This window comes from Staurois parvus, unplaced genomic scaffold (genome assembly GCF_062004578.1).
Source record: "Staurois parvus isolate SC_StPar_1 unplaced genomic scaffold, SC_StPar_1.0 ptg001629l, whole genome shotgun sequence".
Taxonomy (NCBI): domain Eukaryota; kingdom Metazoa; phylum Chordata; class Amphibia; order Anura; family Ranidae; genus Staurois; species Staurois parvus.
This window is the reverse complement of record NW_028319425.1, coordinates 131,404-154,591: the sequence shown is the minus strand read 5'-3', so window position 1 is coordinate 154,591 and position 23,188 is coordinate 131,404. Positions and strand designations below refer to the sequence as shown.

At 49.5% G+C, this 23,188-nt stretch overlaps 1 protein-coding gene across 1 annotated transcript; it reads left to right on the top strand.

Annotated features, from left to right (window-relative positions):
• Positions 1 to 496: 496 nt before the first annotated feature.
• LOC149434998 (serine/threonine-protein kinase/endoribonuclease IRE1-like) lies at positions 497 to 22,255 on the top strand (the record flags this gene model as incomplete). Its single annotated transcript, XM_089663116.1, is given in 22 exon segments — positions 497 to 584; positions 587 to 616; positions 1,796 to 1,829; positions 2,520 to 2,592; positions 3,402 to 3,474; positions 3,800 to 3,922; positions 4,679 to 4,780; positions 4,871 to 5,132; positions 5,221 to 5,299; positions 5,418 to 5,583; positions 5,895 to 6,013; positions 8,622 to 8,816; positions 8,889 to 9,156; positions 10,090 to 10,177; positions 13,691 to 13,880; positions 13,960 to 14,059; positions 14,746 to 14,945; positions 18,980 to 19,127; positions 19,214 to 19,341; positions 20,248 to 20,371; positions 21,020 to 21,087; positions 21,163 to 22,255. Coding segments are annotated over 22 exon segments (2,874 nt in total), but the record flags the coding sequence as incomplete, so codon positions are not given.
• Between the last annotated feature and the right edge of the window lie 933 nt (positions 22,256 to 23,188).

Genomic DNA, 23,188 nt, shown 5'->3' with positions numbered 1-23,188 from the left:
GCTCCCCGGTGTGTGTACTCTCCAGGTGGAAGGAGGGGGCTCCCCGGTGTGTGTACTCTCCAGGTGGAAGGAGGGGGCTCCCCGGTGTGTACTCTCCAGGTGGAAGGAGGGGGCTCCCCGGTGTGTACTCTCCAGGTGGAAGGAGGGGGCTCCCCGGTGTGTGCACTCTGCAGGTGGAAGGAGGGGCTCCCCGGTGTGTGTACTCTCCAGGTGAAAGGAGGGGGCTCCCCGGTGTGTACTCTCCAGGTGAAAGGAGGGGCTCCCCGGTGTGTGTACTCTGCAGGTGAATGCCCTGTTTCCAGCTCTCTCGTTGTTGATGTAGTTTGGGGTAGAATATTGTGTTTTATATTGGGGGTCTGGATTTCAGAGTAATGTTACCGGCTGTAATGTTCTGACCATCCTTTCCTGTCTCCAGGCTCTACAGCCCCCACATGTGTTCTGGAAATCTCTGTCTGGCTCCCCATTAATATGGTCTCTCTCTGTCTTTATCCTCCAGGGTGATGGAAGGACCAGCACAGTGTCTCTGCCTGAAACGCTGCTCTTTGTCTCCACCTTAGATGGAAGTCTCCATGCCGTCAGCAAGAGACTGGAACCATCAAATGGACACTGAAAGAAGGTGAGAGAACAGTCAGTGCATGTATCTCCTTTGTGTACAGAGCAGTGTGGTGGGAAGCAGAACGAGGGGCAGAGACACAATGAGGGGTGGTTCAGGATGAGGTGGGGGCAGAGGCATGGCAAGGGGTGGTGCAGGATGAGGTAGGGGACAGAGGCACGGCGAGGGGTGGTGAGGGGTGGTGCAGGATGAGGTGGGGGACAGAGGCATGGTGAACGGTGGTGCAGAGTAAGGTGGGGTAAGAGGCAGGGTGAGGTGGGGGACAGAGGCACAGTGAGGGGTAGTGTAGGATGAGGTGGGGGACAGAGGCACAGTGAGGGGTAGTGTAGGGTGAGGGGTAGTGTAGGATGAGGTGGGGGACAGAGGCACAGTGAGGGGTGGTGCAGGATGAGGTGGGGGACAGAGGCACAGTGAGGGGTGGTGCAGAATGAGGTGGGGGACAGAGGCACAGTGAGGGGTAGTGTAGGATGAGGTGGGGGACAGAGGCACAGTGAGGGGTAGTGTAGGATGAGGTGGGGGACAGAGGCACAGTGAGGGGTAGTGTAGGATGAGGTGGGGACAGAGCACAGTGAGGGGGTGGTGCAGGATGAGGTGGGGGACAGAGGCACAGTGAGGGGTGGTGCAGGATGAGGTGGGGGGACAGAGGCACAGTGAGGGGTGGTGCAGGATGAGGTGGGGGACAGAGGCACAGTGAGGGGTGGTGCAGGATGAGGTGGGGGACAGAGGCACAGTGAGGGGTAGTGTAGGATGAGGTGGGGGACAGAGGCACAGTGAGGGGTGGTGCAGGATGAGGTGGGGGACAGAGGCACAGTGAGGGGTGGTGCAGGATGAGGTGGGGGACAGAGGCACAGTGAGGGGTAGTGTAGGATGAGGTGGGGGACAGAGGCACAGTGAGGGGTGGTGCAGGATGAGGTGGGGGACAGAGGCACAGTGAGGGGTAGTGTAGGATGAGGTGGGGACAGAGGCACAGTGAGGGGGTGGTGCAGGATGAGGTGGGGGGCAGAGACCCGGTGAGGGGTGGTGCAGGATGAGGTGGGGGGCAGAGACACGGTGAGGGGTGGTGCAGGATGAGGTGGGGGGCAGAGACACGGTGAGGGGTGGTGCAGGATATCATGTATAGATGATGCATTCAGGATTCATTCACTTCAAACTTACTGCATCTCCTCTTCTCTTGTCGGGCAGATCCGGTGCTTCAGGTCCCCACACATGTGGAAGAGTAAGTTCCTGTTCTGTATACACCGAATACAGTGTTGCCTGCTTGTCACACCACTCCTCCACTCTGTGATATATAATGAGGGGATCACACCACTCCTCCACTCTGTGATATATAATGAGGGGATCACACCACTCCTCCACTCTGTGATATATAATTGAGGAGGTCACACCACTCCTCCACTCTGTGATATATAATGAGGAGGTCACACCACTCCTCCACTCTGTGATATATAATGAGGAGGTCACACCACTCCTCCACTCTGTGATATATAATGAGGAGGTCACACCACTCCTCCACTCTGTGATATATAATGAGGAGGTCACACCACTCCTCCACTCTGTGATATATAATGAGGAGATCACACCACTCCTCCACTCTGTGATATATAATGAGGAGATCACACCACTCCTCCACTCTGTGATATATAATGAGGAGGTCACACCACTCCTCCACTCTGTGATATATAATGAGGGGATCACACCACTCCTCCACTCTGTGACTCCGGGGAGGTGTATACTGTGATATATAATGAGGGGATCACATTTCTGGAGAATGAATGTTCAGTATAGAAGAGCTCAGTCTGCACTGTCCAGGCCTATAGATATAATATCGGCAGACGTGATGTGTCTGACGTGTGTGTGTCCCCCTCCTGTGTACAATGTCATGTCTGACTTCTTTCCTCTTCTCCAGGCCGGCCTTCCTCCCGGATCCCAATGATGGCAGCCTCTACACTCTGGGCAGTAAACATAGCGAAGGCCTGACGGTAAGATTATGTGAAGGGCTGTCACACTGGGGGGTGCAGGAGGTGATTGGTGTCAGTCATGTGAGGGGCTATCTGACTGGGGGGTGCAGGAGGTGATTGGTGTCAGTCATGTGAGGGGCTATCTGACTGGGGGGTGCAGGAGGTGATTGGTGTCAGTCATGTGAGGGGCTATCACACTGGAGGGGTGGGGATTGAAGGAGGTGGTTGGTGTCGGTCATGTGAAGGGCTGTCACACGGGGGGAGTGAAGGAGGTGATTGGAGGAGGAGTGAGGAGGTGATTGGTGTCAGCGTCATGTGAGGGGCTATCTGACTGGGGGGTGCAGGAGGTGATTGGTGTCAGTCATGTGAGGGGCTATCACACTGGGGGGTGGGGATTGAAGGAGGTGGTTGGTGTCAGTCATGTGAGGGGCTATCACACTGGAGGGGGTGAGGATTGAAGGAGGTGGTTGGTGTCAGTCATGTGAAGGGCTGTCACACGGGGGGGGGGGGGGGGGAGTGAAGGAGGTGATTGGAGGAGGAGTGAAGGAGGTGGTTGGTGTCAGTCATGTGAAGGGCTGTCACACGGGGGTGGGAGTGAAGGAGGTGATTGGTGTCAGCGTCATGTGAGGGGCTATCACACGGGGGGGGGGGGGGGGGAGTGAAGGAGGTGATTGGAGGAGGAGTGAAGGAGGTGATTGGTGTCAGCGTCATGTGAGGGGCTATCACACTGGGGGATGCAGAGTGAAGGAGGTGGGACAGTGTCAGGCTAGTGTGAGGGTCTCTCACCCTGGGGAGGGGGGTAACAACTTGTACCATTTGTGTCTTTTCAGAAACTGCCTTTCACTATCCCGGAGCTGGTCCAGGCCTCTCCGTGTCGTAGCTCGGATGGAATATTGTATATGGGTGAGTGGTGAGCACTGGGGTGGGGGGTGGTGGCGGAGGGATGGGGGGCGGTGGGGTTGGTGCGGGATGTTTCCCTGTATCCTCACCCTCTGTACATCCCCCTGTGACTGCCCCCCTCTAATATAACTGCAGGATGTAAATGACCTGCATAGCAGTCACCAGTCAGGGATGTGATTGGTGAAGACTGGGATGAAATCAGCACAGATATGTGATCAGTGATTGGATGGCCCATAGTTTGGATGCAGTGTTGGGTCTCCTGTGTGATGTCATGAAGTGGGTGTGGATCTCATACATGGAATGTGGTTGTTCTCTGTGTCCTGTCCAGGGAAGAAGCAGGACGTATGGTACGTGGTTGACCTGATAACGGGGGAGAAGCAGCAGACTCTAACCTCGTCCTTCGCAGAAAGTGTCTGTCCATCCACCACTCTGCTGTACTTGGGCAGGACAGGTGAGTCCCTCCATCTCTGGATGTGATGTCATCATTCGTGGATGATGTCCCTTTATCTCTGGGTGTGATGTCATCATTTGTGGATGATGTCCCGCTATCTCTGGGTGTGATGCCATCATTTGTGGATGATGTCCCTCTATCTCTGGATGTGATGTCATCATTCGTGGATGATGTCCCTCTGTCGCTGGGTGTGATGTCATCATTTGTGGATGATGTCCCTCTATCTCTGGGTGTGATGTCATCATTTGTGGATGATGTCCCTTTATCTCTGGGTGTGATGTCATCATTTGTGGATGATGTCCCTCTATCTCTGGGTGTGATGTCATCATTTGTGGATGATGTCCCTTTATCTCTGGGTGTGATGTCATCATTTGTGGATGATGTCCCTCTGTCGCTGGGTGTGATGTCATCATTTGTGGATGATGTCCCTCTATCTCTGGGTGTGATGTCATCATTTATGGATGATGTCATGGCTCTGGATAAGGCAGACCTCCACTGATATGATGCTGCATTCAGTAGTCTGCTATGGAGATTTGCTCCATTTGGTCACCCTCAGGACCTGGACTTTGGGGTTTCTCTATGGCTCAGCTGAGTCCTGCTTCATGGACTCCCTCCCTGTGAGAGGTGTAGCTTTGATCTGGAAATAAATGACAGACCCCCTGTAGGTACCTCCATGCAGCCAATCACATTCCAGCTTGTCCTGTCCACCCTATGTCACCTCCATGTCCTGATGAGGAATGACATTTTGTATTTCAGAGTATACAATCACCATGTATGACACGAAGAATAAGGAGCTGCGCTGGAACGCCACCTACTACGACTATGCAGCCACCCTGCCTGATGAGGGTACCAATTACAGTAAGCTCCGGTTGAAGCTGTCTGTCTGATTTGGGATGGTGGGGTGGGAGTTCTTCATAGAAGGGATTGTGATCTGGAAGTTTCTTCTAGAAATGTCACACTTTGTGTCCAATGGAGACGGTCTGGTGGTGACTGTGGACAGCGATTCGGGGGACGTCCTGTGGATCCAGAATTACGCCTCTCCGGTAGTGGCACTGTATATCTGGCAGAGAGAAGGCCTCAGGAAGGTCTTGCACACCAATGTGGGAGTGGAGACCCTGCGCTATCTCACCTTCATGTCCGGGGAGGTCGGCCGTATCACAAAGTGGAAGTATCCCTTTCCCAAAGAAACTGAGACCAAAAGTAAACTGATGTGAGTGACAACCTTCCAATGCCAGAAACGCAGGGGACACCTTAAAGGGTGGAGCCTCACTGGTCACATGTCTGCTGTTTATCCCCAGGCCGACTCTGTATGTGGGCAAGTATTCCAGCAGCCTGTACGCCTCGTCTTCCTTGGTGCATGACGGGGTCACCGTGGTGGTAAGTGTCTCTCTGACAGCCAACATATCAGCTTTCTGGGTGTCCTTGTATCATGTGACTTTACAAAGTAACTAATCAGAACTACAGGAATGACTGTATATCTGTGTCTTGTCTGTAGCCCAGAGGGAGAGCCATCCCACTGCTTGATGGTCCCACCACTGATGGGGTAACAATAGAGGAGAATGGAGAGTGTGAGTTCACCCCCAGCACCGATCTGAAGACTGTGTCCGGAGGGAAAGGGAAAGACAAGCTGAGTTATTGGAGGAACTATTGGCTTTTAATAGGTATGAACTCTGCCCCATGCTATGCACATCTTTGTATAATGTGAGACCGGCAGTGCCGGGGCCCTGACTGTACTGGGAGCACCCTGAGGAACATTGAGGAACCTTCAGTCATAGTCACAGGCGTGTGATGGGGCATATAGGGACCAGACTTCATATTTCACTTTTCTGATTGGTTGCCAAAGGTGAAGAGCATTGGCCATTGCTGTCATGTGTGTCCTAAAGAACAATGCTTAAGCAGCAATGTACATCCCAGCACATCACATTTTGATAATCACTCTGATCTCCTATCTAATCCACTTCAATTCTTACAGGACACCATGAAATCCCACTGTCTGCCCCAACCAAAATCCTGGATACCTTCCCATCCACCCTGCCCCGGGGAGGGGAGAACGTCATAGAGACGGCCCGAGACAAAGCACGCTTCAATGATGTGAGTACTGGGAGAGGAGGGGAGGTGTAAACAATGTCCGTATACATATACAGGTTTCCTGAAGTCTCCCTCCAAGTCACCATACCCCCCACCTCACTGGATAACACACAGCTGTAGCTCTGATATTGAGAGAACATTGTTAAGAATGTTTCTTTGTTCTGGAGAAGTAGGTAGACCCTTTAATGTTTAATCTCCCAAAAATGGGCTCCGGTAGGAGTGGTGTGCTCCTTCTATGGTATGTCTGAAAAGTTCTCTTCGAGTCAGGACCACATGGAGGTCTGGACATAACATCCTAAATGCATGGTCTCCCTTTAAAGTGATCACCATGAGGCCCCCTCCACCATGCTTCACATCTGGGATGAAGATGTTTGTTTCTTCTTCAGCCTGAAGGAAATACAATCAGACAAGTAGAGAAAAGTCATCTCGCCTCCTGGTTATGATAGTTCTTCCTGTTAGTTATGTCTGAATCACCCCAGCTGCACTGTATTTCTACAAGCCTTTTCCATGCTGTACTGGTATTCTTAATGTGTCCTTCTTTTCATTCTGCACTTAGGTCCTTCCCTTTGATTGGTGGACACAAGTCTTTTCCTTTTTTTGGTATACACAAGTTTTTTCCTCGTTTGGTAGACGCGAGTGGTTCCCTTGTTTGGCGGACATGAGTGGTTCCCTTGTTTGGCGGACATGAGTGGTTCCCTTGTTTGGTGGACATGAGTGGTTCCCTTGTTTGGGGGACGCGAGTGGTTCCCTTGTTTGGGGGACGCGAGTGGTTCCCTTGTTTGGGGGACGCGAGTGGTTCCCTTGTTTGGCGGACTCGAGTGGTTCCCTTGTTTGGCGGATGCGAGTGGTTCCCTTGTTTGGCGGACTCGAGTGGTTCCCTTGTTTGGCGGACTCGAGTGGTTCCCTTGTTTGGCGGACGCGAGTGGTTCCCTTGTTTGGCGGACTCGAGTGGTTCCCTTGTTTGGCGGACTCGAGTGGTTCCCTTGTTTGGCGGACTCGAGTGGTTCCCTTGTTTGGCGGACGCGAGTGGTTCCCTTGTTTGGCGGACGCGGGTGGTTCCCTTGTTTGGGGGACGCGAGTGGTTCCCTTGTTTGGGGGACGCGAGTGGTTCCCTTGTTTGGGGGACGCGAGTGGTTCCCTTGTTTGGGGGACGCGAGTGGTTCCCTTGTTTGGGGGACGCGAGTGGTTCCCTTGTTTGGGGGACGCGAGTGGTTCCCTTGTTTGGCGGACGCGAGTGGTTCCCTTGTTTGGCGGACTCGAGTGGTTCCCTTGTTTGGCGGACGCGGGTGGTTCCCTTGTTTGGCGGACGCGAGTGGTTCCCTTGTTTGGCGGACGCGAGTGGTTCCCTTGTTTGGGGGACGCGAGTGGTTCCCTTGTTTGGGGGACGCGAGTGGTTCCCTTGTTTGGGGGACGCGAGTGGTTCCCTTGTTTGGGGGACGCGAGTGGTTCCCTTGTTTGGCGGACGCGAGTGGTTCCCTTGTTTGGGGGACGCGAGTGGTTCCCTTGTTTGGCGGACTCGAGTGGTTCCCTTGTTTGGCGGACGCGGGTGGTTCCCTTGTTTGGGGGACGCGAGTGGTTCCCTTGTTTGGGGGACGCCGGTGGTTCCCTTGTTTGGGGGACGCCGGTGGTTCCCTTGTTTGGGGGACGCCGGTGGTTCCCTTGTTTGGGGGACACGACCACCAAACATCAACGAATCAGATCTTCTTTTTTTTTTTTTTTATTGTGATTTTGCACTTTTACCGTAACAACCAACCGAAGTCCAGTTCCACATATCCTACACGTTTGTTCTGTCACAGCTGACAACATAGAGGGCTGACACAGGTGGAATCCTCAGGAGTGGAATCCTAGCAGAAGCCGCCCTCTCCAGTGTAAACAAACATGTCGGCCATGTTTCTCTTAGAGATATTAGACTGCCATATAACCTGTTTATTAGAGTATGGTATCTAACCTGTGTGGTGTTTTATTCTGCACAGACACAACATCAGCTCTGTATATTTGGCATTTGATGGGGTATCTATGTGCCCCCAGCTGAGGTTCTACACACACCATGTGACACCCTTCCCTGTTACCAGAGTAAACTAACACAGTGCCAGGGAGGGCCGGACCAAGCCTGGTGTCACCAGCCACACATCCCATAGTTTCTCAAATTTCCTGTTAAGTTCCTGCACTGAAAAAACAAATTCTTGACTTTATTTGTCCATTCATTAAGTGTTGGGGAATGGGAAGACATCCGATTTTGGTCAATTAGCAGGGAACGGCGATCTGACGATGGACCCTGGGTGTTCAGAGGTAAGGATTCATCCAGGAGCAGTCAGAACGTTTATGTGATTATTGTTGGCGTTGGGATGAAGCTGAGACCACAATGTAAAAAATTACAGCATTCCAAAGGGTTCACAAACTTCTGCCACTTGTATCGTGGCTGCTGTCTTAGATGATTTGTATATGAAGAGAACCTGTGACTGTTGAGGCTCCTTCTCAGTACTGGAGATCACCATCACCAGCAGTCAACCCCAGCATTGTTCTTGAACCTCGCTGTGCTAGGTACCCCCCCCCAGCATTTCAGTATAGATGGGTCCCTCACCCTCTCTTCTTGTTTTCTGTCACCTGGCAGGAGGTCTTGGGAATGGTGGATGACCCCCCAGAGCAGCTGCCGCCATCCTACTCTCAGGAAATCTCTGACATATCAAAGCCATTCCTGCCCAGGCCAGAGGCTCCGGTGGACTCGATGCTGAAGGACCTGGCCACCATCATCCTCAGCACTTTCCTCCTGGCGGGGTGGGTAGCATTTGTCATCACATATCCTAAGGTAAGTGAGACATTCCCCAGGACTCCCCCATGCCATTGTTGACCCCAGTCATTCATGTGTCTGTGTCCCCAGACGGTCCAGCAGCAGCAGCAGTTGCAGCACCAGCAGTTCCAAAAGCAGCTGGAGGAGAAGATCCAACTTCTACAGGTTCAGAACACCCCTTTCCAGCCAGGCGAGGCAACAACTGATGGAGATTATCTGGATATGACTGGCATGCGAAGTGAGAGCTCCACTAACAGTACTCCCAACATGTCGCCCAAGGCCTCCAACCACTCGCTGCACTCTAATCTGTCCGTATCGGAGGTTGGGAGTGTCACCTCCACAGAGCAGGAGGATGGAGGTAAGTTCTGCTTCATGGATCTGCTCTGTGATAGACCGGCTCTGGTGTTCTGCTCTATGATGGTCCCTGCAGAGTCCGGCACACTATTACTGGACCAACTGGTGTTCTGCTCTATGATGGTCCCTCCAGAGTCCAGCACACTATTCATGGACCGTCTCTGGTGTTCTGCTCTATGATGGTCCCTCCAGAGTCCAGCACACTATTCATGGACCGTCTCTGGTGTTCTGCTCTATGATGGTCCCTCCAGAGTCCAGCACACTATTCATGGACCGTCTCTGGTGTTCTGCTCTATGATGGGCCCTCCAGAGTCCAGCACACTATTCATGGACTGACTCTGGTGTTCTGCTCTATGATGGTCCCTCCAGAGTCCAGCACACTATTCATGGACTGACTCTGGTGTTCTGCTCTATGATGGGCCCTCCAGAGTCCAGCACACTATTCATGGACTGACTCTGGTGTTCTGCTCTATGATGGTCCCTCCAGAGTCCAGCACACTATTCATGGACCGTCTCTGGTGTTCTGCTCTATGATGGTCCCTCCAGAGTCCAGCACACTATTCATGGACCGTCTCTGGTGTTCTGCTCTATGATGGTCCCTCCAGAGTCCAGCACACTATTCATGGACCGTCTCTGGTGTTCTGCTCTATGATGGTCCCTCCAGAGTCCAGCACACTATTTATGGACCGTCTCTGGTGTTCTGCTCTATGATGGTCCCTCCAGAGTCCAGCACACTATTCATGGACCGTCTCTGGTGTTCTGCTCTATGATGGTCCCTCCAGAGTCCAGCACACTATTCATGGACCGTCCCTGGTGTTCTGCTCTATGATGGTCCCTCCAGAGTCCAGCACACTATTCATGCACCGACTCTGGTATGATAGCTTCAAATATTGTAGACTTTGTGGCTTCACATTACACTGTTTGTTTTCTCTGGCAGATGATGATGGGACGGTAACAGTGGGGAAGATCTCATTCAGCCCTCGTGAGGTCCTTGGTCATGGTGCAGAGGGGACCATCGTCTACAGGTGACCATTTTATTGAACTGTCAACTTGTATGCATTCTTTTTTTGTTACATAGTTAGTCTGGCAAAGAAAAAAGTCCATTAAAAAAAAAAGTTATAATCTTACACCCACAGTTGATCCAGAGGAATTAAATCCCAGCAAAGCACGATTCAATTTACTCCTGCAGGGGAAACATTCCTTCCTGATCCCCCGAGAGGCAATCGGATATTCCCGGGATCAACTTTCTCTATAAATGTTATATCCAGTTATATTCTGTGTATCCAAGAAAGGATCCAGGACTTTCCTACAGCAATCCACTGAGCTGGCCACACCCAACTCTGGAGGGAGTCTATTCCACATTCTCACAGCTCTTACTGTGAAGAAACCTTTCCGTGTTTGGAGTTGACATTTCTTTTCTTCCAGACGTAAAGAGCGCCCCCTTGTCCTCTGTGATGACCTCAGGGGGAATAACTACACCGAGTTCAGTATATGAACCACTGATGTATTTATACATGGAGATCACACCCCCCCCCCTTATGTATTATACATGGAGATGATATCCCCCCTTATGTATTATACATGGAGATCATATCCCCCTTATGTATTATACATGGAGATGATATCCCCCCTTATGTATTATACATGGAGATCATATCCCCCCCCCCTTATGTATTATACATGGAGATGATATCCCCCCTTATGTATTATACATAGAGATCATATCCCCCCTTATGTATTATACATGGAGATCATATCCCTCCTTATGTATTATACATGGAGATCATATCCCCCCTTATGTATTATACATGGAGATCATATCCCCCCTTATGTATTATACATGGAGATCATATCCCCCCTTATGTATTATACATGGAGATCATATCCCCCCTTATGTATTATACATGGAGATCATATCCCCCTTATGTATTATACATGGAGATCATATCCCCCCTTATGTATTATACATGGAGATCATATCCCCCCTCATGTATTATACATGGAGATCATATCCCCCCTTATGTATTATACATGGAGATCATATCCCCCCCTTATGTATTATACATGGAGATCATATCCCCCCTTATGTATTATACATGGAGATCACATCCCCCCTTATGTATTATACATGGAGATCACATCCCCCCTATTGTATTATACATGGAGATCATATCCCCCTTATGTATTATACATGGGGATCATATCCCCCCTTATGTATTATACATGGATATCATATCCCCCCTTATGTATTATACATGGAGATCATATCCCCCCTTATGTATTATACATGGAGATCATATCCCCCCCTTATGTATTATACATGGAGATCATATCCCCCCTTATGTATTATACATGGAGATCATATCCCCCCCTTATGTATTATACATGGAGATCATATCCTCCCTTATGTATTATACATGGAGATCATATCCCCCCTCATGTATTATACATGGAGATCATATCCTCCCTTATGTATTATACATGGAGATCATATCCCCCCCTTATGTATTATACATGGAGATCATATCCCCCCTTATGTATTATACATGGAGATCATATCCCCCCTTATGTATTATACATGGAGATCATATCCCCCCTTATGTATTATACATGGAGATCACATCCCCCCTTATGTATTATACATGGAGATCACATCCCCCCTTATGTATTATACATGGAGATCACATCCCCCCTTATGTATTATACATGGAGATCACATCCCCCCTTATGTATTATACATGGAGATCACATCCCCCCTTATGTATTATACATGGAGATCATATCCCCCTTATGTATTATACATGGAGATCATATCCCCCCTTATGTATTATACATGGAGATCATATCCCCCCTTATGTATTATACATGGAGATCATATCCCCCCTTATGTATTATACATGGAGATCATATCCCCCCTTATGTATTATACATGGAGATCATATCCCCCCTTATGTATTATACATGGAGATCATATCCCCCTTATGTATTATACATGGAGATCATATCCCCCCTTATGTATTATACATGGAGATCATATCCCCCCTTATGTATTATACATGGAGATCTTATCCCCCCCTTATGTATTATACATGGAGATCATATCCCCCTTATGTATTATACATGGTGATCATATCCCCCCCTTATGTATTATACATGGAGATCATACCCCCCCCCATATGTATCATACATGGAGATCATATCCCCCCCTTATGTATTATACATGGAGATCATATCCCCCCTTATGTATTATACATGGTGATCATATCCCCCCTTATGTATTATACATGGAGATCATATCCCCCCCCTTATGTATTATACATGGAGATCATATCCCCCCTTATGTATTATACATGGAGATCATATCCCCCCTTATGTATTATACATGGTGATCATATCCCCCCTTATGTATTATACATGGAGATCATATCCCCCCCCTTATGTATTATACATGGAGATCATATCCCCCCTTATGTATTATACATGGAGATCATATCCCCCCTTATGTATTATACATGGAGATCATATCCCCCTTATGTATTATACATGGAGATCATATCCCCCCTTATGTATTACACATGGAGATCATATCCCCCTTATGTATTATACATGGAGATCATATCCCCCCCTTATGTATTATACATGGAGATCATACCCCCCCCTTATGTATTATACATGGTGATCATATCCCCCCCTTATGTATTATACATGGTGATCATATCCCCCCCTTATGTATTATACATGGAGATCATATCCCCCCCTTATGTATTATACATGGAGATCATATCCCCCCTTATGTATTATACATGGAGATCATATCCCCCCTTATGTATTATACATGGAGATCATATCCCCCCCCCCTTATGTATTATACATGGAGATCATACCCCCCCCCCCTTATGTGTTATAAATGAAGATCATACCCCCCACCCCCATGTATTAATATGGCGGCATTCTGCATAGCTTCTGGGTGGAGCTGTTGCACTGCATTAGGCTCCTCCCACCTTTTCCTAGTGATTTAGATGAGGACTAAGTGTCCGGTGATTATCTGTTCCTGTCCTAATTAATCTTGCTGGCTTGCTCTGGAATGTGCGCACATAAAGAAACTCACACTAACACGTTTGCTCTGTGAAAACTTCTCTAATTTATTGAAATGAAAAAGTGAGTTTATATATGAAAAAAGATGTGACCATCACGTGAGAGCAGCATAAGCATTATATTAGTCTTTGATTGGTCACTTCACACGAAAACAATCTTCTTCAGAGTATAGGCGTGATCTTGGCCCATGTCTTATCTATAGAAAGAAAAATATTCCTTTGTCTTCAAGTTCACTGGAAGGGAGGGGTTGGTGAGCAGACATTTCTTGAGCAAGGAGGACTATAAAGACCAGCAGACAACAAATATACACACAACACATATATATATTCATACAAAGCATTTAGAAATATAAAAGTATAAAATACGGTATATATATTCAACAAGAAAGCAAATAGGCATTTTACCATATCCATCACACTAGTGTATCTCTCTTCTCCCTGCAGGGGGCGCTTTGATAACAGAGATGTGGCGGTGAAGAGAATCCTGCCGGAGTGTTTCAGTTTTGCAGATAGAGAAGTTCAGCTGCTGAGAGAATCTGATGAGAATCCCAACGTCATCCGCTACTTCTGTACAGAGAAGGACCGCCAGTTCCAGTATATCGCCATAGAACTGTGTGCCGCCACCCTGCAGGAGGTCAGTAGTCACAGAAGTGGCCTGGCGGCCATAACCCCCAATGGCTGTGCATGACTTATGCCTGTCATCTGTTCCTCAGTATGTAGAAGAGAAGGACTTTGATCGGCACGGCCTGGAACCCATCACCCTCCTGGAGCAGACCATGTCCGGCCTGACCTACCTTCACTCCCTGAACATTGGTAGGTGACAGGTCACCATCTCCCGTGTCATTATAGATCTCTGTACAGCACTGCGGTATACGTCAGAGCTATAGAAATGTATAATAGTGTGTGACTGTGGGGGAGGGGACATTAGAGTGTAAGCTCCTCTGGTACAGAGACTGATGTGACTGTGGGGGAGGTGACATTAGAGTGCAAGCTCCTCTGGTACAGAGACTGATGGGACTGCGGGGGAGGGGACATTAGAGTGTAAGCTCCTCTGGTACAGAGACTGATGTGACTGTGGGGGAGGGGACATGAGAGTGCAAGCTCTTCTGGTACAGAGACTGATGTGACTGCGGGGGAGGGGACATGAGAGTGTAAGCTCCTCTGGTACAGAGACTGATGTGACTGGGGGGGAGGGGACATTAGAGTGTAAGCTCCTCTGGTACAGAGACTGATGTGACTGTGGGGGAGGGGACATGAGAGTGTAAGCTCCTCTGGTACAGAGACTGATGTGACTGGGGGGGGAGGGGACGTTAGAGTGTAAGCTCCTCTGGTACAGAGACTGATGTGACTGGCTCAGTGTTCTCTGTACAGCGCTGCGGTATATTTCTTCATGAAGGAGGTGACGGGGTCTTATTATTAATAATGAGGTCTGTATAGGACCCCCCCCATGAAGGAGGTGACGGAGTCTCTTGAATGAACATTGTCCTGTCCTCTTTCAGTTCACCGAGACCTGAAGCCACACAACATCCTCATCTCTATGCCCAATGCTCATGGCAGAGTGAAAGCCATCATCTCCGACTTCGGGTTGTGCAAGAAGCTGGCGGTGGGAAGACACAGCTTCAGCCGAAGATCCGGGGTTCCTGGTACTGAGGGATGGATCGCCCCGGAAATGCTGAGTGAAGATTTCAAGGAGAACCCTGTAAGTAGATCTGTGTCTTCTGATGTTATCGGGTCCTACAATTGTATAGTGAGAGCTTATGCAACGTTGTGAATGTCTAGTGATGTCATCGTAGCAGTATATACCTCCTCCATGTGCCACCATCAGACTGGTATACAGATATGGTAGCTGGGCAGGACAGTGTATGGGAAGTTAGTGTAAGGGTTCCTCCCCATATTCAGCGGAAGGTGGAGAAGTCCCTCTGGTGTGAATGGTGCTGTTCTCTCTGCCTTCCTTCTTTACTGATGACACATCCTGTTTTCCAGCTCCTAAGTTATCAGAACAGTATCCGTCCCAGATCCCTGTAGTCTCTTAGGTCATATGTGTAATGTTAGGGACACTCTGGAGATGGCGTGTGTTATCTGCCGGAGGTAAGGGGGTTGGTTTACCAGCTGTCTGCAGAAGACCTCTCCCCTCTGACCCTTAGGGCTGAGAGTCTGGCTTCTTCTATAACCACCAGTGTAAGTGGCCATGTTTGTGGGAGTGCAGTACCTTTGCCTTCTGATCTATTGAGGGATGCAGTAAATTATTAACTATCGTGATATACTGCCGCCTGCGAGAGGATTAGGCACTGACCACACAGGATAGCCCCTCCTACTCCCAGCATGCCTGAACTTTCTGCTAGTGTCCTAGGAGGAGGATGGAGGAGGAGGAGGAAGGATGATGGAGGAGGTGGATTCTTCAGTTCTGCTGTGAAAAGTCTAATGGAGGAGGAGGAAGGACGATGGTGGAGGAGGAAGGACGATGGTGGAGGAGGAAGGACGATGGTGGAGGAGGAAGGACGATGGTGGAGGAGGAAGGACGATGGTGCAGGAGGAAGGACGATGGTGCAGGAGGATGGTAGAGGGGGATGGAGGAAGGAGGAAAGACGATGGAGGAGGAGGAAGAGGAAGGACGATGGTGGAGGAGGGAGGATGATGGAGGATGGTAGCGGAAGAAGGATGGTGGAGGAAGGGTGAAGGAGGAAAGACGATGGAGGAGGAGGAAGAACGGGGGAGGAAGAGGAAGGATAGTGGAGGAGGTGGATTCTTCTGCTGTGAAAAGTCTAATAGTCTTTACGAATTCATGTCTTCATGGTGGCTTGTGCTCTACCTGGCCGTACCCCAACCCCCTAGACTGACCTTCAGACATGGGGGTTTCCTTCAGGCACTTTACAGACCCAGTTCTGGTAACAAGTTCTTCCTCGAGTGCTTCCTAGGACCAGAACTTTTGGCATTGCCTTTACCCTGTCTTTGATGACTCCCTCTATGAGCAGGTCAGTCAGGCTGAGCCCCAGGAGGTACCTCCTTGATGGGACTGCTGAGCACCTTCATAATTCCTGCTTTCTGTTGGTTTTACCATGGAAGAGGTTAGTGCTGAGGAACTGAGCTCTGATGTAATTTATTGGGTGGACTGTCATGGAGTGCCAATGCTCTTTTCTGCCAGGAAAGGAAGCCCCCTACTGCTGATTCTCCTGCTTAAAGAGACATATAGAACCTCAGCTTTCAGTCCAATCCCACTGCCTGCCTACAGTAAATTACTCACCTCCACCCACCTGACTCTACACCTTCTACTGGCGGTTGGATTTGTGAGCACCTGAAACCCAAATTATAGACACAGAGGGGGGCACTCCCGCTGTACCACATGCCCCCCCCCAATAACTCAGGTTTTGCTTGCAGTATTTGCAGTATGCCTACTGATGTGTATGACGCCTGCAGCCTGGAATCATCACAGCCTCTGCTCCTAGAGTGTCCTCTTTGGAGTTGGTGTAGCTGCCTCCTCAGCTCTGTCTATGGATCCCCAGGCCATAGAACATTTGGACCAGATGGCAGTAACTATAGTGATGTCAGCTGCTAGAGGTTTATCCTCTCATTTTCTGCATGAGCCTCACATTCAGAGACAACTTTGGGTAAAGTGTCAGTCAGTGGAACCCACATCTATTACTCTGCATGCCCTTTGAGGGACAAAGTGTCTTCAGGTCTACTCTGGAGCCCATCATCAAGAATGCTGCTGTCTGGGAAGGTGCAGCCCTTGCTGGAGGTCAAGTCCCTTTTGTTGCACCTCAGCATCGAACTCTTAATGCCAAACCAAGCTGCGCTGCCAGGCATCCTTCAAGTCTTGGAACTCCAAGTCCGTTGTATCCGTTGTATTTTCCAGCAGGAAGGTGCACTTCCACTTTACAGAGTAGGGTGATGTCCATTAGCCTTTGCTTGCATCTCTGATGCTTGGGTGCAGGAAGTGGTTTCCAGTCACTAGAAGCTGGAGTTTTCTCCCACTTTCCTGTTTAGTACCTACATTGCACCTTCCTGTGTCACCATACAAATTAGCAGATCCTGGCAGCCATAGCAGGTCTTCTGGACCAGCTGCAGTCCCAGCTTCAGGAGATCTATTCCAACCTGTTCTCAGTTCCAAGATGGGGTGAATGCACCACTTTTGGGTCCTAAATGTCCTTTTTGGGGTTTGAGAGATTCTGTATTGAGTCCTCCAGGTCTGCTGTAGCCTCCCTTCTTCAGGGGAACATGCTGGCCTCTGTGGACATCAAGGACTTGTACTCTTTTTTCCAGCACTTTCTTTGCCTTGTTGTGGGTCTTCTGTACTCAATGTGATCTTGCCATTTGGCCAATCTTCTGCACCTGATGTGTTCAGCAAAATGCTGACCACAATTCTAGCCTTGCTGCACTCTTGGGGCACCCCCATTGTGGGATACTTGAACAGCCTTTTACTGTGGGAACTGTTGTCACAGGTTCTGGTGGATATTAAGACTTGATTTTGGGGTGGATTCTGAACCTTCAAGTCAGAGTTTTTCCTCCCAGGGAGAAGCTTTGAACTGTCCACTCCCAGACATGTATTCTTCAGTACAGGGGTCACCCCACCATGTGATCCTGCATGAGTCCTGGCATCGATGGTAGCCGCCTTTCAGTCACTCCAGATAGCATTCTGTCATGGTTGGATAGGTCAGGCCAGTGTTTGGACAGACAATTCACCTGGCACCATGAACCAGGTTGTTCCTTGTTTGGAGGCCCCCGAATCCGGCTCTGAAGTCTGGAAAGATCTTTGTGATAGATGTCAGTCTTTTGGGCCGGGGAGGAGACTTGGACATTGCACAAATCTTGTCTCCCAATCAACATTCAGAACTTTAAAAGAGAACTATGTTTTGTTTTTGTTTGTTTTATTTCATTTATACTGACCTAGTTGTCCCCCAGTCGGTTCTAAGGCTGAGAACTGAGTGATCAAACACTGCTGATCGCTTAGTTCTCCCCTCCACTCTGAGCATAAAGCGGCGACTATCACGGTACTGTTTGGGCTGTGCAAGTTTTTCTCTCAGACATTTTGCTTACTTCAGACTGACTCCCTCCTGGTCATTGCAGATGTTCCCTGGGAAGATGGAGCAGTCCTTGCTGGCCCACACAGACTGATGGCAGGCTTATGGTCTCAAGAATTAGGTCTCTGTGTTTGCTGTTAGGGTCACTCTACTAAATCTGTGAGCTGCTCTTGGTCTCCTCACCATCAGACTGCTGTTTCCCGGATTATTAAGGCCACCCTCTGGACCTCTGTTGATGGTTTCTGCGTTCTCCCGGTTGACTTGTGGCCCCATCTGATGCCAGCTCCAGGTGTAAGCTCCTTTAGTTGGTCTGCAGGCTGTCCGCAGTCCTGTTGTTCTCGGTGATCCTGTTTAGCATTTTGTTGTCTCTCAACGGAAAGAAAGAAAATAAAGCACTGAATGTACAATCCTCTTCTTGGCGTCCATAGAGGGACACATGTCCCACCCCTCCCTGTTTGAGCTTTAGGTACAGATTTCTGCAAACTGAGGCATGCTGGGTAGAGGAAGGCTCATCCTGGGTTAGGCCACAGTTTTGTTTTATGAACGTCCAGTTCTCCTGTAGGCAGCAGTATAACCCAACAGTAACTGCCTTCCATCCATGGACTCCAAGAGAAGGGTTGTATGGTGAGTACAGAATCCTCTCTTACCGGGTCCCATTTGTCTGAGCGGACTCCATGAGTGTTTATTGTGAATGTTGCCAATGTCTTTGTTTCAGACCTATACCGTGGACATCTTCTCTGCTGGCTGCGTCTTCTACTACGTGGTCTCAGAGGGGAAGCATCCTTTTGGCAAGTCCCTGCAGCGGCAAGCCAACATCCTACTGGGAGCGTCAAACCTGGACTGTCTGAACCTAGACAACCATGGTGAGTCCCGCAATTTCTGACCTAAGGTGAGGGCGCAATGTTGGGGGTCTCTTCCCGTCTGATGATCACGTTTCCTGTCATTGCAGAAGACCTGGTAGCACATCACCTGATCCAACAGATGATTGACAAAGACCCTCAGAAACGCCCATCCGCCGGGGCCGTTCTGAAACACCCATTCTTCTGGAACCTGGAAAAGCAGCTACAGTTCTTTCAGGTGAGGTCATGCTGTGGTCTGTATTCTCTGTCACACAGATGTCCCCATGGGGGGGGACCTGGAGATGAAATGTGATAGAAATATTGTATGTGTGTCACCCCGAGGACCACTACACAGAGCACTCCTTCTACTCTGCCTGGACACGGCTCAGCGGGACACTGCATTGTGTGTATACAGAGTGCTCCTCCAGGCTGACCACTCACACTTCCATCACATTTCATATACTTGCTGTTCTCCACGTCATCGTCACTCTTCAAGGATACAGAGATTCCCCCATTAGTACCTGTGGAAGCCCCTTTGCTGAATGACTGCCATGAGAAATTATATCACCTGGAAATGATACGGCTGTCAGCCAGTAATACCTGATGGAGGAACAGCAAATATGACATGGTTATCCTCCATACATGTATATGCTGGGCGGAAGGAAGGATTAGACATCTCATTAGTTAGGGAGTTTGTGGATTCTTCCGGCTCTGGAGACTCGCTGTCCCCTTATTGTTTTCTGGAATGTTGGATCCATTGAGCTGCCATTACTAGTCTCCCTGGACACGGCTCGCGGGCATTGCTGCGTGTACTCTCCCCGGACACGGCTCACAGGGACATTGCTGTGTGTACTCTCCCCGGACACGGCTCACAGGGACATTGCTGTGTGTACTCTCCCCGGGCACGGCTCACAGGGACATTGCTGTGTGTACTCTCCCCGGACACGGCTCACAGGGACATTGCTGCGTGTACTCTCCCCGGACACAGCTCACAGGGACATTGCTGCGTGTACTCTCCCCGGACACGGCTCACAGGGACATTGCTGCGTGTACGCCCTTCTTCTTTTTTTTTTTTTACTCTCTCATCCCCCTGATTGGTCTCTTATAAATCACAAAAATCAGTAATTTTCTCTGATTCCCACAGGACGTCAGCGACCGGATAGAAAAGGAATCTCTGGATGGAGCGATCATCAAACAGCTTGAAAGAGGCGGAAGAGACGTGGTGAGGTTGGACTGGAGGGAGCACATCTCTGTTCCACTGCAGACAGGTAACCGACTGCACCACCATAGATACCAGCTGTGCCAGAGAGGGCATGGAACATACAAAGTGCCGGATCTACAGGGGCCCAGATTACCAGCTGTGCTGTATGGTACAGGGCCCGACTCTACCAGATTACCGGCTGTGCTGTATGGTACAGGGCCCGACTCTACCAGATTACCGGCTGTGCTGTATGGTACAGGGCCCAACTCTACCAGATTACCGGCTGTGCTGTATGGTACAGGGCCCGACTCTACCAAATTACCAGCGGTGCTGTATGGTACAGGGCCCGACTCTACCAGATTACCGGCTGTGCTGTATGGTACAGGGCCCAACTCTACCAGATTACCGGCTGTGCTGTATGGTACAGGGCCTGACTCTACCAGATTACCGGCTGTGCTGTATGGTACAGGGCCCAACTCTACCAGATTACCGGCTGTGCTGTATGGTACAGGGCCCGACTCTACCAAATTACCAGCGGTGCTGTATGGTCAGGGGCCCGACTCTACCAGATTATCATGATATCATGGGCTGTTCCGTATAGTATTCAGACCAGATTATCCCCCCGTGTTGTGTGGCCCCTCAGGGGTAAGAATGAGATGTGTGGGCAGTCATTGCTGCCTCCAGGACCTGGTAGATGAGTTTTCTCCTCTTGCAGATCTCAGGAAGTTCCGAAGTTACAAGGGCCGATCGGTGAGGGATCTTCTGCGAGCGTTACGTAATAAGGTGAGTGTGATTGGCTGTCAGAGCCGGGGCTGGGCATAGAAGGTGAACTGGAATAATTCTCTCTTCTGTTTCCAGAAACATCACTACAGAGAATTACCGCCTGAGGTGCAGGACACTCTGGGGAACGTTCCTGATGACTTTGTCCGCTATTTTACCTCTCGATTTCCAGGACTTTTGCTGCACACTTACCTTGCCATGCGCATATGTAGCCAAGAGAGACTGTTCCACCCCTATTATGTCCAGGACTCATCAGAGCAAGCACTCAGCTTGCAGCCCCCAGATGAGGCCTGAAATAGTGTGTGCTCTTTCCTGATGACTCTGGTCATGGCCTGTGAAGGCCGAAGACATTGCAGAGTGCCTTAGACTGCTCTCCATTGGCTCCCCTGTAGGGGGCGGCACAGGCTCGATGTGGGAGGAGTGACCTTCTTTCCGGCGCCATGTCTTGGTATTAATACATTTTGCACTATGGCAAGGGTATTGTCTCTTCAGTCCGGGAGGGACTGTGTGCTATTGGTTGCCGGTGTTGGGGGCAGGCGCGTTCTCTCAGCTGAGACGGTTGGGCGGTTAGCAGTGTGTCACTAATACACACAAGAGGTTTATTTTTAACCACATTGAAGGGTTTTTATTCATGAAGTGTCAAATTTTATGGGTCAGCCATGTTTGCTCAGGTTTTATGGGTGGAGGTCAGTATTCTTGTATCATGGTACCTCGCTGCCTACCCAGGATCCTCAGTGGCAGGGGGCAGAGCTATCTATGGTACTCCCTGATCTCATGCTAATAAGAGGCGGTTTATTGTCGGTATTTATACAGAGGTGCCAGTTCTGCCATCGCTGCAATCTGGGGAGAAGAATCTATTTCTGTTATTTACTTTTTTAAGCTTTTTTATTATTAAGGAGACTCGGGAAGCGGTAATATTTTCATGTTTGTATTCAGAGAAGCACAACGGGTTCAATTCATGAAGGAAAGACACCGAGGAGGACACGCCATTCCAAAGAAGTGATCCTTATTTTCACCTCAGCTCAACCAATGAGATGTGAAAATTACCGTCATGTGACTGAAACTAAAGCTGTGAGTCCTCGTGTAACCCGTCATGAATTGAGGCAAATGTCGTCAGTATTGTTGGGAATAATCTGAGTTTGTGAATTAAAGATGTTTTCTGTCTCAGAAAGTTTTCTGTTTCTGTCATTAGAAATGAATTATGAATGGTTGGGTCTTGTATGGGCACATCTAATGGCTCCGGCCAGATGAAGAGCAGAGAACGGTAACCATGGAAACCTGCCAGGTGACCCCTTTTATAGATCTGCAGTCACCTGATAATACAAGGGGAGTCATACCAGTTCTGTCCATTGGTGGCAGTACAGTGACAGCAATATGTGTATGGTAACGGGTGGAGTCAAGCCTATTCCAACCACCAGGTGGCAGCAGAGTATCAATATTGTGTATAGTAATACAGGGCGAGTCATACCAGATCTAACCACAAGGTGGAAGCAGACTGTGGGTAGCGGTAGGTGATGCTGCACACAATGGTGGACATGTATCGCTCTCTGTACATTGTAGAACACATTCTGCTGTCATTTCAGAGTGGAGAAAATCACGGTTGTTTTTAGCAAGGTGCTGGACTTCCCAGATGTCACATCAATGTGGCTACTGCAGGGGGCTGACAATGCTGCCATTTTGTTGCTGTATGATAACATAGGAAGAGCACCACCAGTGTATATCCACAAGGTGGCAGCAGAGGGGCGGGGATATTCTATGTATGTAATATAGGAGAAGCACCGCCAGTGTATATCCACAAGGTGGCAGCAGAGGGGCGGGGATAGTCTATGTATGTAATATAGGAGGAGCACCACCAGCGTATATCCACAAGGTGGCAGCAGAGAGGCGGGATATTCTATGTATGTAATATTGGAGGAGCACCACCAGCGTATATCCACAAGGAGGCAGCAGAGGGGCGGGATATTCTATGTATGTAATATAGGAGGAGTACCACCAGTGTATATCCATAAGGTGGCAGCAGAGGGGCGGGGATATTCTATGTATGTAATATAGGAGGAGCACCACCAGCGTATATCCACAAGGTGGCAGCAGAGGGGCGGGGATA